Below are 14503 nucleotides of genomic sequence, written 5' to 3'. Positions count from 1 at the left end.
AGGCTGATAAAGAACCAAGAATCAGTGCCCTTCCTGCCTCCATCTCTTCTTCAGTGAAAGAGAGAGAGAGTTGGACTGGGGGATCTCCAAATGTACTATTTTATTGATGCATATCGGACAAGCAGGTATGCAGGTATTCCATTACCAGCTCTGTCACAGAGCTGCCCAGGTGAGACCGATGCTGAAGGATAGGTCTGGCTCTGTCTAAGCTCCCTCCGCAGGCTGGTATGGCCAGGGTGACACGTACCATGCTGGTAACCAGCAGCGGCTGGTCCTCAGGCAGGTCCATCCCTGCATCCTCCCGATTTACTACTGGTGGGGACAACCTAATGATCCTCCTAGCCACACAGCTTGAAGACAGCTGCTTTCTTCTCTTTTAAAAGGGACTTACACATCTAGCAGAAATAATTAGGACTCACAGAATCATTCTCACTAATTAGAGGTCCCATGGGTTATTTGAGAATTCCCAGGTTTGTTCCAACCTAGGATGCACACATCAAATAATTGCCCTTATTTTTTTTTAATGTGCATATATTCTTTATCCAGTATCTACTTTTACCCAGGACAATTCCTAAGAGATTGAAGAATATGCAATGATAGCACTGTATCCAATCTAGCATCATTTAAAAAGAAAACATAATTCTAACTTCCTAAAAGGGGGAGTAGGCGGAAGCAGGAAAACAAAGGGAAAAGGAGTAAAAAGGCAAAAGGCATCCACGGGAAACACCATCTATTGTAAACGATTCCACAACAAAACCAGAAGCTTGCTTTACATACCCTCTTCCCCTAAATTCTCGATCAGGAGAAGTCCACTCACCTGCCTTTCTTCGACATCTCCTGTACGTCTCTTTTTCGCCAGTGCACTCTGCTTTCAGCAGCCAAAGCCCATGGCCACCACAACAGGAAAAGGCCAACTTTCATGTTCTGGACAGCCAGCATGCGTTTCCAAATCCAAACAGTTCTCTCAAGAAACAGCAAAAAAGGAAAAGGATGTTCTTTTTCTCTCTTAACACATTATTGTTCTGTTCATTACTAGAAAGATGTTTACTCATGCAAAAAAAAAAAAATCAACCCACAATCTGTAATCTGGAGGGCAGGAGAAAAAGCAATTTCCACTAAACCTATAAATCCTCCTACGTCAGATGTCAGGGATTTTCTGAACTGAGGTTGAAGTCCTGTGTCCCTGTCGGACAATTATTTTGGCTGGTCTAAATGAGTTCATCGTCAGACGTGGTGAATACGTTCGTAAAAGGTCTGTATTTCCTGTTCCAACAGAATAGAAGGAAGTAAAAACAAACCAAAGCAATTTCTGAAACAAGACATACCTGAGGTGCTGCACTGCTTCTTATGCCCCGAAAATGAGCTCCTCCCTGGATCTATTTAAAGCTTTTCGCCATTATTATTTGCTTTAGCTGAGGGCTGGATTTGGATGGTTCCCCACCCTCACTCCTTCCTGTGGTTGAATCTGTGGAAACTCAGGGCTCTGTACCTGTGCCATTATCTATCTGGCTGCGGTTGGGAGGGCTAGGGGGAAGGAGGCTTTTTTTTTTTGGTCTTAGATTTTGCACAGTAAGAGTGAAATTCTCTTATCAGTAGTACTATTCATACTGTGAACCTCATCAGACTTTTCACACTTGGAAAATATCAGTAATAAATTAACAATAGCAATTAAGTCTGAGTTATCTATTGTTAAAAACAAGACAGAGGCCCAAAATGGAGCTCCACATCACCAAAAGGAGACAACTTCATTCGTTTTAGCTCTCCCAGAAATGGAATCTTTTTTTTTTTTAACATCTTTATTGGAGTATAATTGCTTTACAATGGTGTGTTAGTTTCCGCTTTACAACAAAGTGAATCCGTTATATATATACACATGTTCCCATATCTCTTCCCTGTTGCGTCTCCCTCCCTCACACCCTCCCTATCCCTCCCCTCCAGGCGGTCACAAAGCACCAAGCTGATCTCCCTGTGCTATGCGGCTGCTTCCCACTAGCTATCTACCTTATGTTTGGTAGTGTATATATGTCCATGCCTCTCTCTCGCTTTGTCACAGCTTACCCTTCCTCCTCCACGTGTCCTCAAGTCCATTCTCTAGTAGGTCTGTATCTTTATTCCTGTTTTACCCCTAGGTTCTTCATGACTGTTTTTTTTTTTTTAATTCCATATATATGTGTTAGCATACAGTATTTGTCTCTCTCTTTCTAACTTACTTCACTCTGTATGACAGACTCTAGGTCTATCCACCTCATTACAAATAGCTCAATTTCGTTTCTTTTTATGGCTGAGTAATATTCCATTGTATATATGTGCCACATCTTCTTTATCCATTCATCCGATGATGGACACTTAGGTTGTTTCCATCTCCAGGCTATTGTAAATACAGCTGCAATGAACATTTTGGTACATGACTCTTTTTGAATTATGGTTTTCTCAGGGTATATGCCCAGTAGTAGGATTGCTGGTTCATATGGTAGTTCTATTTTTAATTTTTTAAGGAACCTCCATACTGTTCTCCATAGTGGCTGAACCAATTCACATTCCCACCAGCAGTGCAAGAGTGGTCCCTTTTCTCCACACCCTCTCCAGCATTTATTGTTTCTAGATTTTTTGATGATGGTCATTCTGACTGGTGTGAGATGATATCTCATTGTAGTTTTGATTTGCATTTCTCTAATGATTAATGATGTTGAGCATTCTTTCATGTGTTTGTTGGCAGTCTGTATACCTTCTTTAGAGAAATGTCTATTTAGGTCTTCTGCCCATTTTTGGATTGGGTTGTTTGTTTTTTTGTTATTAAGCTGCACGAGCTGCTTATAAATTTTGGAGATTAATCCTTCGTCAGTTGCTTCATTTGCAAATATTTTCTCCCATTCTGAGGGTTGTCTTTCCATCTTGTTTATGGTTTCCTTTGATGTGCAAAAGCTTTGAAGTTTCATTAGGTCCCATTTGTTTATTTTTGTTTTTATTTCCATTTCTCTAGGAGGTGGGTCGAAAAGGATCTTGCTGTGATTTATGTCATAGAGTGTCCTGCCTATGTTTTCCTCTAAGAGTTTGATAGTTTCTGGCCTTACATTTAGGTCTTTAATCCATTTTGAGTTTATTTTTGTGTATGGTGTTAGGGAGTGATCTAATCTCATACTTTTACGTGTACTTGTCCAGTTTTCCCAGCACCACTTATTGAAGAGGCTGTCCTTTCTCCACCGTACATTTCTGCCTCCTTTATCAAAGATAAGGTGACCATAGGTGCGTGGGTTTATCTCTGGGCTTTCTATCCTGTTCCATTGATCTATCTTTCTGTTTTTGTGCCAGTACCGTACTGTCTTGATTACTGTAGCTTTGTAGTATAGTACGAAGTCAGGGAGCCTGATTCCTCCAGCTCCGTTTTTCGTTCTCAAGATTGCTTTGGCGATTCAGGGTCTTTTGTGTTTCCATACAAATTGTGAAATTTTTTGTTCTAGTTCTGTGAAAAATGCCAGTGGTAGTTTGATAGGGATTGCATGGAATCTGTAGATTGCTTTGGGTAGTAGAGGCATTTTCACAATGTTGATTCTTCCCATCCAAAAACATGGTATATCTCTCCATCTATTTGTATCATCTTTAATTTCTTTCATCAGTGTCTTATAATTTTCTGCATACATGTCTTTTGTCTCCTTAGGTAGGTTTATTCCTAGATATTTTATTCTTTTTGTTGCAATGGTAAATGGGAGTATTTTCTTGATTTCACTTTCAGATTTTTCATCATCAGTGTATAGGAATGCCAGAGATTTCTGTGCATTAATTTTGTATCCTGCTACTTTACCAAATTCATTGATTAGCTCTAGTAGTTTTCTGGTAGTATCTTTAGGATTCTCTATGTATGGTATCATGTCATCTGCAAACAGTGACAGCTTTACTTCTTCTTTTCCGATTTGGATTCCTTTTATTTCCTTTTCTTCTCTGATTGCTGAGGCTAAAACTTCCCAAACTATGTTGAATAAGAGTGGTGAGAGTGGGCAACCTTGTCTTGTTCCTGATCTTAGTGGAAATGGTTTCAGTTTTTCACCACTGAGGACGATGTTGGCTGTGGTTTTGTCATATATGGCCTTTATTATGTTGAGGAAAGTTCCCTCTATGCCTACTTTCTGCAGGGTTTTTATCATAAATGGGTGTTGAATTTTGTCAAAAGCTTTCTCTGCATCTATTGACATGATCATATGGTTTTTCTCCTTCAATTTGTTAATATGGTGTATTACGTGATTGATTTGCATATATTGAAGAATCCTTGCATTCCTGGAATAAATCCCACTTGATCATGGTGTATGATCCTTTTAATGTGCTGTTGGATTCTGTTTGCTACTATTTTGTTGAGGATTTCTGCATCTATGTTCATCAGTGATATTGGCCTGTAGTTTTCTTTCTTTGTGACATCCTTGTCTGATTTTGGTATCAGGGTGATGGTGGCCTCATAGAATGAGTTTGGGAGTGTTCCTCCCTCTGCTATATTTTGGAAGAGTTTGAGAAGGATAGGTGTTAGCTCTTCTCTAAATGTTTGATAGAATTCACCTGTGAAGCCATCCGGTCCTAGGCTTTTGTTTGTTGGAAGATTTTTAATCACAGTTTCAATTTCAGTGCTTGTGATTGGCCTGTTCATACTTTCTATTTCTTCCTGATTCAGTCTTGGCAGGCTGTGCATTTCTAAGAATTTGTCCATTTCTTCCAGGTTGTCCATTTTATTGGCATAGAGTTGCTTGTAGTAATCTCTCATGATCTTTTGTATTTCTGCAGTGTCAGTTGTTACTTCTCCTTTTTCATTTCTAATTCTATTGATTTGAGTCTTCTCCTTTTTTTTCTTGATGAGTCTGGCTAATGGTTTATCAATTTTGTTTATCTTCTCAAAGAACCAGCTTTTAGTTTTATTGATCTTTGCTATCATTTCCTTCATTTCATTTATTTCTGATCTGATTTTTATGATTTCTTTCCTTCTGCTAACTTTGGGTTTTTTTTGTTCTTCTTTCTCTAATTGCTTTAGGTGCAAGGTTAGGTTATTTATTCGAGATGTTTCCTGTTTCATAAGGTAGGATTGTATTGCTATAAACTTCCCTCTTAGAACTGCTTTTGATGCATCCCATAGATTTTGGGTCGTCATGTCTCCATTGTCATTTGTTTCTAGGTATTTTTAATTTCCTCTTTGATTTCTTCAGTGATCACTTCGTTATTAAGTAGTGTATTGTTTAGCCTCCATGCATTTGTATTTTTTACAGATCTTTTCCTGTAATTGATATCTAGTCTCATAGCGTTGTGGTTGGAAAAGATACTTGATACAATTTCAATTTTCTTAAATTTACCAAGGCTTGATTTGTGTGACCCAAGATATGATCTATCCTGGAAAATGTTCCATGAGCATTAGAGAAAAATGTGTATTCTGTTGTTTTTGGATGGAATGTCCTATAAATATCAATTAAGTCCATCTTGTTTAATGTATCATTTAAAGCTTGTGTTTCCTTATTTATTTTCATTTTGGATGATCTGTCCATTGGTGAAAGTGTAGTGTTAAAGTCCCCTACTATGAATGTGTTACTGTCAATTTCCCCTTTTATGGCTGTTAGTATTTGCCTTATGCATTGAGGTGCTCCTATGTTGGGTGCATAAATATTTACAATTGTTATATCTGCTTCTTGGATCGATCCCTTGATCATTATGTAGTGTCCTTCTTTGTCTCTTCTAATAGTCTTTATTTTAAAGTCCATTTTGTGTGATATGAGAATTGCTACTCCAGCTTTCTTTTGTTTTCCATTTGCATGAAATATCTTTTTCCATCCCCTTACTTTCAGTCTGTATGTGTCTCTAGGTCTGAAGTGGGTCTCTTGTAGACAGCAAATATATGGGTCTTGTTTTTGTATCCATTCAGCCAATCTGTGTCTTTTGGTGGGGGCATTTAGTCCATTTACATTTAAGGTAATTATTGATATGTACGTTCCTATTCCCATTTTCTTAATTGTTTTGGGTTCATTATTGTAGGTCTTTTCCTTCTCTTGTGTTTCTTGCCTGGAGAAATTCCTTTAGTAGTTGTTGTAGAGCTGATTTGGTGGTGCTGAACTCTCTCAGCTTTTGCTTGTCTGTAAAGGTTTTAATTTCTCCATCAAGTCTGAATGAGATCCTTGCTGGGTAGAGTAATCTTGGTTGCAGGTTTTTCTCCTTCATCACTTTAAATATGTCCTGTTAGTCCCTTCTGGCTTGCAGAGTTTCTGCTGAAAGATCAGCTGTTAACCTTATGGGGATTCCCTTGGGTGTTATTTGTTGTTTTTCCCTTGCTGCTTTTAATATGTTTTCTTTATATTTAATTTTTGACAGTTTGATTAATATGTGTCTTGGCATATTTCTCCTTGGATTTATCCTGTATAGGACCCTCTGTGCTTCCTGGACTTGATTAACTATTTCCTTTCCCATATTGGGGAAGTTTTCAACTATAATCTCTTCAAATATTTTCTCAGTTCCTTTCTTTTACTCTTCTTCGTCTGGAACCCCTATAATTCGAAAGTTGGTGCGTTTAATATTGTCCCAGAGGTCTCTGAGACTGTCCTCAGTTCTTTTCATTCTTTTTTCTTTATTCTGCTCTACAGTAGTTATTTCCACTATTTTATCTTCCAGGTCACTTATCCGTTCTTCTGCCTCAGTTATTCTGCTATTGATCCCATCTAGAGTATTTTTAATTTCATTTATTGTGTTGTTCATCGTTGTTTGTTTCATCTTTAGTTCTTCTAGGTCCTTGTTAAATGTTTCTTGCATTTTGTCTATTCTATTTCCAAGATTTTGGATCATCTTTACTATCATTATTCTGAATTCTTTTTCAGTTAGACTGCCTATTTCCTCTTTATTTGTTAGGTCTGGTGGGTTTTTATCTTGCTCCTTCATCTGCTGTGTGTTTTTCTGTCTTCTCATTTTGCTTATCTTACTGTGTTTGGGGTCTCCTTTTTGCAGGCTGCAGGTTCGTAATTCCCGTTGTTTTTGGTGTCTGTCCCCAGTGGCTAAGGTTGGTTCAGTGGGTTGTGTAGGCTTCCTGGTGGAGGGGACTAGTGCCTGTGTTCTGGTGGATGAGGCTGGATCTTATCTTCCTGGTGGGCAGGTCCACATCTGGTGGTGTGTTTTGGGGTGTCTGTGGACTTATTATGATTTTAGGCAGCCTCTCTGCTAATGGGTGGGGTTGTGTTCCTGTCTTGCTAGTTGTTTGGCATAGGATGTCCAGCACTGTAGCCTGCTGGTCGTTGAGTGAAGCTGGGTGCTGGTGTTAAGATGGAGATCTCTGGGAGATTTTCGCCATTTGATATCATGTGGAGCTGGGAGGTCTCTTGTGGACCAGTGTCCTGAAGTTGGCTCTCACACCTCAGAGGCAAAGCACTGACTCCTGGTTGGAGCACCAAGAGCCTTTCATCCACACGGCTCAGAATAAAAGGGAGAAAAAGTAGAAAGAAAGAATTAGTAGAAGTAGAAAGAAAGAAAGAAAGGAGGTAGGGAGGGAGGGAGGGAGGGAGGAAGGAATGAAGGAAGATGGGAAGGAAGGAAAAAAAGAAAGAAAGAAGATAAAGTAAAATAAAATAAAGTAAGATAAAATATAATAAAGTTATTAAAATAAAAAAATAATTATTAAGAGAAAAAAAACGGACGGATAGAACCCTAGGACAAATGGTGGAAGCAAAGCTATACAGACAAAATCTCACACAGAAGCATACAGATACACACTCACAAAAAGAAGAAAAGGGGAAAAAATTATAACTCTTGCTCTCAAATTCCACCCCCTTAATTTGGGATGATCCGTTGTCTATTCAGGTATTCCACAGAAGCAGGGTACATCAAGTTGATTGTGGAGCTTTAATCCGTTGCTCCTGAGGCTGCTGGGAGAGATTTCCCTTTCTCTTCTTTGTTCTCACAGCTCCCAGGGGCTCAGCTTTGGATTTGGCCCTGCCTCTGCGTGTAGGTCGCGGGAGGGCGTCTGTTCTTCGCTCAGACAAGACGGGGTTAAAGGAGCCGCTGATTCGGGGGCTCTGGCTCACTCAGGCCGGGGGGAGGGAGGGGAACGGAGTGCGGGGCGAGCCTGCTGCGGCAGAGGCCACCGTGACGTTGCACCAGCCTGAGGCCGCTGTGCGTTCTCCCGGGGAAGTTGTCCCTGGATCACGGGACCCTGGCAGTGGCGGGCTGCACAGGCTCCCGGGAGGGGTGTGGATAGTGACCTGTGCTTGCACACAGGCTTCTTGGTGGCAGCAGCAGCCTTAGCGTCTCATGCCCGTTTCTGGGGTCCGCGCTGATAGCCGCGGCTCGCGCCCGTCTCTGGAGCTCTTTTAAGCGGCGCCCTTAATCTCCTCTCCTTGCGCACCAGAAAACAAAGAGGGAAGAGAAAGTCTCTTGCCTCTTCGGCAGGTCCAGACTTTTCCCTGGACTCCCTCCCGTCTAGCCGTGGCACACTAACCCACTGCAGGCTGTGTTCACGCCGCCAACCCCAGTCCTCTCCCTGCGCTCCGACCGAAGCCCGAGCCTCAGCTCCCAGCCCCGCCCGCCCCGGCGGGGGAGCAGACAAGCCTCTCGGGCTGGTGAGTGCCGGTCGGCCCTGATCCTCTGTGCGGGAATCTCTCCGCTTTGCCCTCCGCACGCCTCTGGCTGCGCTCTCCGCTGCAGCTCCGAAGCTTTCCGCCTCCGCCACCCGCAGTCTCCGCCCGCGAAGGGGCTTCCTAGTGTGTGAAAACCTTTCCTCCTTCACGGCTCCCTCCCACTGGTGCAGGTCCCGTCCCTATCCTTTTGTCTCTATTTATTCTTTTTTCTTTTTCCCTACCCAGATACGTGGGGGGTTTCTTGCCTTTTGGGAGGTCTGAGGTCTTCTGCCAGCCTTCAGTAGGAGTTCTGTATGAGTTGTTCCACGTGTAGATGTATTTCTGGTGTATCTGTCGGGAGGAAGATGATCTCCGCGTCTTACTCTTCCGCCATCTTCCCGGAAGTTGAAATGGAATCTTAAACCAGTCAATGAGGTGTCATTTGATAAGCGCTAGCTAGCTAATCTGCCTGGTTGGCCCCTGCTGTCCCCTAGAGGAAAGTAATCTTGCAATAACCAACCTGCTTTTTTACCTAGTGTTCCCACTCCCTTCTGCCTGTAACAGTCTTTTATTTTGTACCACTCCTCGGAGCTCCTTTCTAGCTTCTTGCTAGACTGAACGCTGCCTGATTCATGAATTGAATAAAGTCAATAAGAGCTTCAAAATTTACTTATTTGAATTTTGTTTTTTAACACTGTAGGTAGTTTTTCTTTTCCTTTGATGCTTGATCAAAGACTCTGCTATGGGGGCTTCCCTGGTGGCACAGTGGTTGAGCGTCTGCCTGCAGATGCAGGGGACACGGGTTCATGACCCAGTCCAGGAAGATCCCACATGCTGCAACTAGGCCCGTGAGCCATGGCCGCTGAGCCTGCGCATCCGGAGCCTGTGCTCCGCAACGGGAGAGGCCACAGCAGTGAGAGGCCGGCGTACCGCAAAAAAAAAAAAAAAAAAAAAAAGACTCTGCTATAATCTACAGGCCAGAGTTTGTGTCTTCAACCAGGAGGGACAGTCACAGAGCCTCGTGGAAAAGGACAGCAACTTTCAGAGCATATTGGTAGATGGAGTCAGGATTTCTAGGCTTCTTTATAGTTGAAAAGCAAAAAGTTTTCATCAAACTGCTAAACCAAGATCTAACAGAACAAGAATTCATTACACAGAATGGAACGAATTGATGGGGGAAATGTTATTGAAGTTATTTGGAATATTGTTGATTTGTGTTAATGTTCTATTTCCTGGATATGTAAGGAAGCCCTTTCTTCTTCTTCTTATGCTATCTGTAATTCACAATAATTTTCTAAATTCTGCTGTTGTAAACCAAAATGAGACACTTAAAAATGATATATGGGGCTCCCCTGGTGGCCCAGTGGTTGAGAGTGTGCCTGCTGATGCAGGGGACACGGGTTCGTGCCCTGGTCCGGGAAGATTCCACGTGCCGCGGAGCGGCTGGGCCCGTGAGCCATGGCCGCTGAACCTGCGCATCCGGAGCCTGTGCTCCGCAACGGGAGAGGCCACGACAGTGAGAGGCCCGCGTACCGCAAAGAAAAAAAGAAAAAAAAAAAAGATATATAAGTCTTACTGACACAATTCCCCTCCTCCGAATTCAGAAACTCTTACACAATATCCTTACTTCCCATGGCAATATAGTGGCATAGGGTCACTAACAATATGCCTTCCCAGGGAGCTCCCTGGTGGCCTAGTGTTTAGAATTACGGGCTTTCACTGCTGTTCCCTAGGTTCAGTCCCTGGTCAGGAAACTGAGATCCTGCAAGCCACAGAGCACGGCCAAAAAAAAAAAAGTATATATATATATATATATATATATATATATATATATATATGCAAACACACACACACACACACACACACACACACACGTGTATCTTCCCTTCACAGATATAGAGAACAATTGAGAGGTTATCGGTGGCGGGGAGAGGGGCAAAAATGGGGAGGACTGGTAGGTACAAACTATTGGGTATAAGACCCAATATGTATTCAAGTATGTATTGTACAACATGGGGAATATAGCCAATATTTTGTAATAACTGTAAATGGAATATAACCTTTAAAATTGTATTAACATTTTTTAATTCAAAATTAAAAAACATTTAAAAAAAAAAAGACTATGTCTTCTTTTTTACCAGAATATAATTGGAAAAATCAATTCTACAATCAAGGCCTTGCCTGGAATGGTGTAGTTGAGAATGATGTTCCGTTAACTAGGGGTGACAAGCCATTTTAAAGAACAAAGTTTGGCTGTACTTATGAAGCCAATGGCTACAAAGTCCTCCCAGGAAAACTGACCTGGGACTAGTTTATAGGATCCAGCATCACAGGTAGCAAGGAAGGTCACTTCCAGGCAGGTCTTTGGGGTAGTTTTTGAAACTTCAGGAAGAGAAATTCACCCAAATATATAGGTACTTGCAGGTACCTACCTTAAACCAGCCAGAAGAACCTAGAATTGTTTAAGAATTAAATTGGCATGAGACACATCAACAGGAAAAAATCAAACAAAAGTTTAATAACATGTATACATGGGAGAGACCCAGGAAAATTGAGTAACTCACCAAAATGACTTAAACCCTCACCTTAAATACCATCTTCAGCTAAAGATGAAAGAGGATGTTGCAGGCAGCTCATTTGGGACCTCAAAGGGGAGACAGGCAATTCACTTGGAGATGAAAAAGCAAATATTTGGTAAGCAAATGTTTGCTGGGTCCTATAGAGACAATGGGACACAGAGAGGAATTTTAACAAACAGATTTTGCTAGGATCCTTCCTGTCCATACACCTAATTCATACTACAGTGATCTACGGTGATATCTCCCTTCCCAGAACAGGTCCTCTAACTTCATTCTTTTAGGCAGTTAGGGGGAAGTTCAAGAGTTCTTCCTGAGTCCTTCAGGCCTTGATGGTTTTCAGCTCAAAATAATCCGCGTGCCAAAGAGAGACATTTTGGGGTGGCAAGTTTTGCTCCCCTATAATAGCAAATAAAAGTTGCTTTTAAAAGTTCAATCTAAGATTCCTTATAATTTCCAGGCCGAAGTTTATTTGGAATCATTCAATACTCTATGGCTCTAGATTTTCGCAAAGCAGGCTGAAGGAGGCCTCTTTGGTGAATTAACACTCTTGACGCACCTAGTTCGGTAATCAAGAATAACCTTGGGCTTCCCTGGTGGCGCAGTGGTTGAGAGTCCGCCTGCCGATGCAGGGGACGCGGGTTCGTGCCCCGGTCCGGGAACATCCCACATGCCGCGGAGCGGCTGGGCCCGTGAACCATGGCCTCTGAGCCTGCGCGTCCGGAGCCTGTGCTCCGCAATGGGAGAGTCCACGGCAGTGAGACGCCCGCGTACCGCAAAAAAAAAAAAAAAAAAAGAATAATCTTGTTGATCAAGAATAATCTTTCTTTGAAATTATGTATGATCACAGGGGAAGGAAGACTGTCAGGAAAAGCTGTCAAACTTTGAAATGGGCAAAAGATATTACTGGGGGTCCTTTCAACAGAAGGCTAAGTCTTGTCCAGTGAACCCTCCAGGGATTTTCTGATCCTCTAGGGATGTGGTTTGGATTATCTTTGTTTTTGTTTTGTTTTGTTTTGATGTGGAGAGTGGTAAATATGTTCTTTTATTGTATTTTTTCTTTTTTTTTATATTGGAGTATATTTGATTTACAATGTTGTGTTAGTTTCAGGGGTACAGCAAAGTGACTTAGCTATACATATACATATATCTATTCTTTTTCATATTCTTTTCCCATATAAGTTATTACAGAGTATTGAGTAAGAGTTCCCTGTGCTATACAGTAGGTCCTTGTTGATTATCTATTTTATGTGTAGTAGTGTGTATATGTTAATCCCAAACTCCTAATTTATCCCTCCCCACCTTGCCTTTCCACTTTGATAACCATAAGTTTGTTTTCTAAGTCTGTTAGTCTAATTTCTGTTTTGCAAATAAGTTCATTTACCATTTTTTTAGATTCCACATATAAGTGATATCATATGATATTTGTCCTTCTCTGTCTGGCTTCACGTAGAATTCTCTAGGTCCATCCATGTTGCTGCAAATGGCATTATTTCATTCTTTTTTTTATGGCTGAGTGATATTCCATTGTATATAGGTACCACATCTTCTTTATCCATTCGTCTGTCAATGGGCATTTAGGTTGCTTCCATGTCTTGGCTATTGTAAATAGTGCTGCAATGAACATTGGGGTGCATGTATGTTTTAGAAGTATGGTTTTCTCCAGATATATCCCCAGGAGTGGGATTACTAGATCATATAGTAGCCCTATTTTTAGTTTTTTAAGGAACCTCCATACTGTTCTCCATAGTGGCTATACCAATTTACATTCCCACCAACAGTGTAGGAGGGTTGATTGTCTTTGACCAGGCTATTTTACGACTCTGTGAAAGGTAGATATTAACATGTAGAAAACTGAGAGTAATGCATATCTTTCCTGTCCATAGCTATGCAAATTATTCCTTTCGTCAACTGGGAAATATAAATCTCTGTAAATCAAATCTTCATTTGAACCAGTTATAACATCCTACTGGTCCCCTCACTAATTAATGAGTTAAACAAAATCTTTGACACATGTTCATTTTATAGTTATATGAGTCATGATTCAATCCTCTTATATAAATCAGCCTAAAGCACTTTAAATAAACACATGTTGGAAACAGTTCAACATACAGAAATAAAGGCAGAATGTGTGATGTCTCCAGAGGTCAATATAAGCTAAGCACGATTAGATACGTAACTGATAGTGACTTGCTGATCTGAAGAGCCAAAGTAGCAAATAGGGGACATTCTGGAGTTGAGTACATGAAAAACCTCAGGCCACGAGGGCACTGAGGGAGACTTTAGATGGCTTTTTTTTTTTTTTTTTTTTTTGGCCGCACTGTGTGGCCTGCGGGATCTTAGTTCCCCAATCAGGGATCAAACCCGTGCCCCCTGCAGTGGAAGCTCAGAGTCTTAACCACTGGACCGCCAGGCAAGTCCCTAAATGGCTTTTTGATGCTCAGATTAGAAAATGTCTTTCTTTCTTATATGGAGGACCCTGGACTAGCTCCAGGGGCCAGGAGCCTGGACATAACCAAAGAGCAAATCCGGATGGCCTCACACATGCATTTCTTTTCTTTTTTTTTTTTTTTTTTTATTAAACATCTTTATTGGGGTATAATTGCTTTACAATGGTGTGTTAGTTTCTGCTTTATAACAAAGTGAATCAGCTATACATATACATATGTTCCCATATGTCTTCCCTCTTGCGTCTCCCTCCCTCCCACTCTCCCCATCCCACCCTTCCAGGCTGTCACAAAGCACCGAGCTAATATCCCTGTGCCTTGCGGCTGCTTCCCCCCAGCTATCTACCTTACTACGTTTGTTAGTGTGTATAACACATGCATTTCTTAACCTTTTCTCTGTAGCTTAGCAGAGAGCTGGCTCAGTAGGTCTGGGTTAGCTCTGTGGGAGAACAGGCTGATACCAGCTGCTGAGCCTTCCCAACAAGGCCACTTCTTCCTCTACCAGGAAGTTCCCATGGCAGAACCAGAGGGCAAGGGCCCTGTCTTGGGAGGGCCCTGGCCAACCATGCCCAACCCAACTCAGGGGGACCATGACGGCTAAGAAAGCCATGTGCATTTTGCTACTTCCCTGCTTGTAAGTGCTCTTAATAAAAAAATGTTTTTCCCATTAACACCACATGGCTCTGCTGTAGAGTATCTGTGCCCTCTCTGCAGGACACAGACATGGGAGGAGTTGTCAAGAGGACATGGGCCTGAGAGAACCAGCTGGGGCCAGCCCCCAGATTCAGGAAGGCAGAGGAGTTAGGAAGCAGAATCAAGCCTTACTGGGGATCCAGACTGACTTACCCAAGTATTGGATTTCCAGACCAATTTTAAAAACCACTGTGTTTTTTGGTTTCTTTCTTTCTTTCTTTGGTTTTGT

The 14503-nt window shown here is 41.7% G+C and overlaps 1 protein-coding gene across 1 annotated transcript in view; it reads right to left on the bottom strand.

Annotated features, from left to right (window-relative positions):
• The window catches only part of GABRR1 (gamma-aminobutyric acid type A receptor subunit rho1), a 33154-nt gene extending 32215 nt beyond the window's left edge, over window positions 1-939 (bottom strand). The window contains exon 1 of the mRNA XM_032651329.1: window positions 818-939. Coding sequence (XP_032507220.1) covers window positions 818-939 — 122 coding nt within the window. The remainder of the gene's footprint in view (window positions 1-817) is intronic.
• Between the last annotated feature and the right edge of the window lie 13564 nt (window positions 940-14503).

The sequence above is a fragment of the Phocoena sinus genome, chromosome 12 (genome assembly GCF_008692025.1).
Source record: "Phocoena sinus isolate mPhoSin1 chromosome 12, mPhoSin1.pri, whole genome shotgun sequence".
NCBI lineage: Eukaryota > Metazoa > Chordata > Mammalia > Artiodactyla > Phocoenidae > Phocoena > Phocoena sinus.
This window is presented reverse-complemented; position numbering and strand designations above follow the sequence as displayed.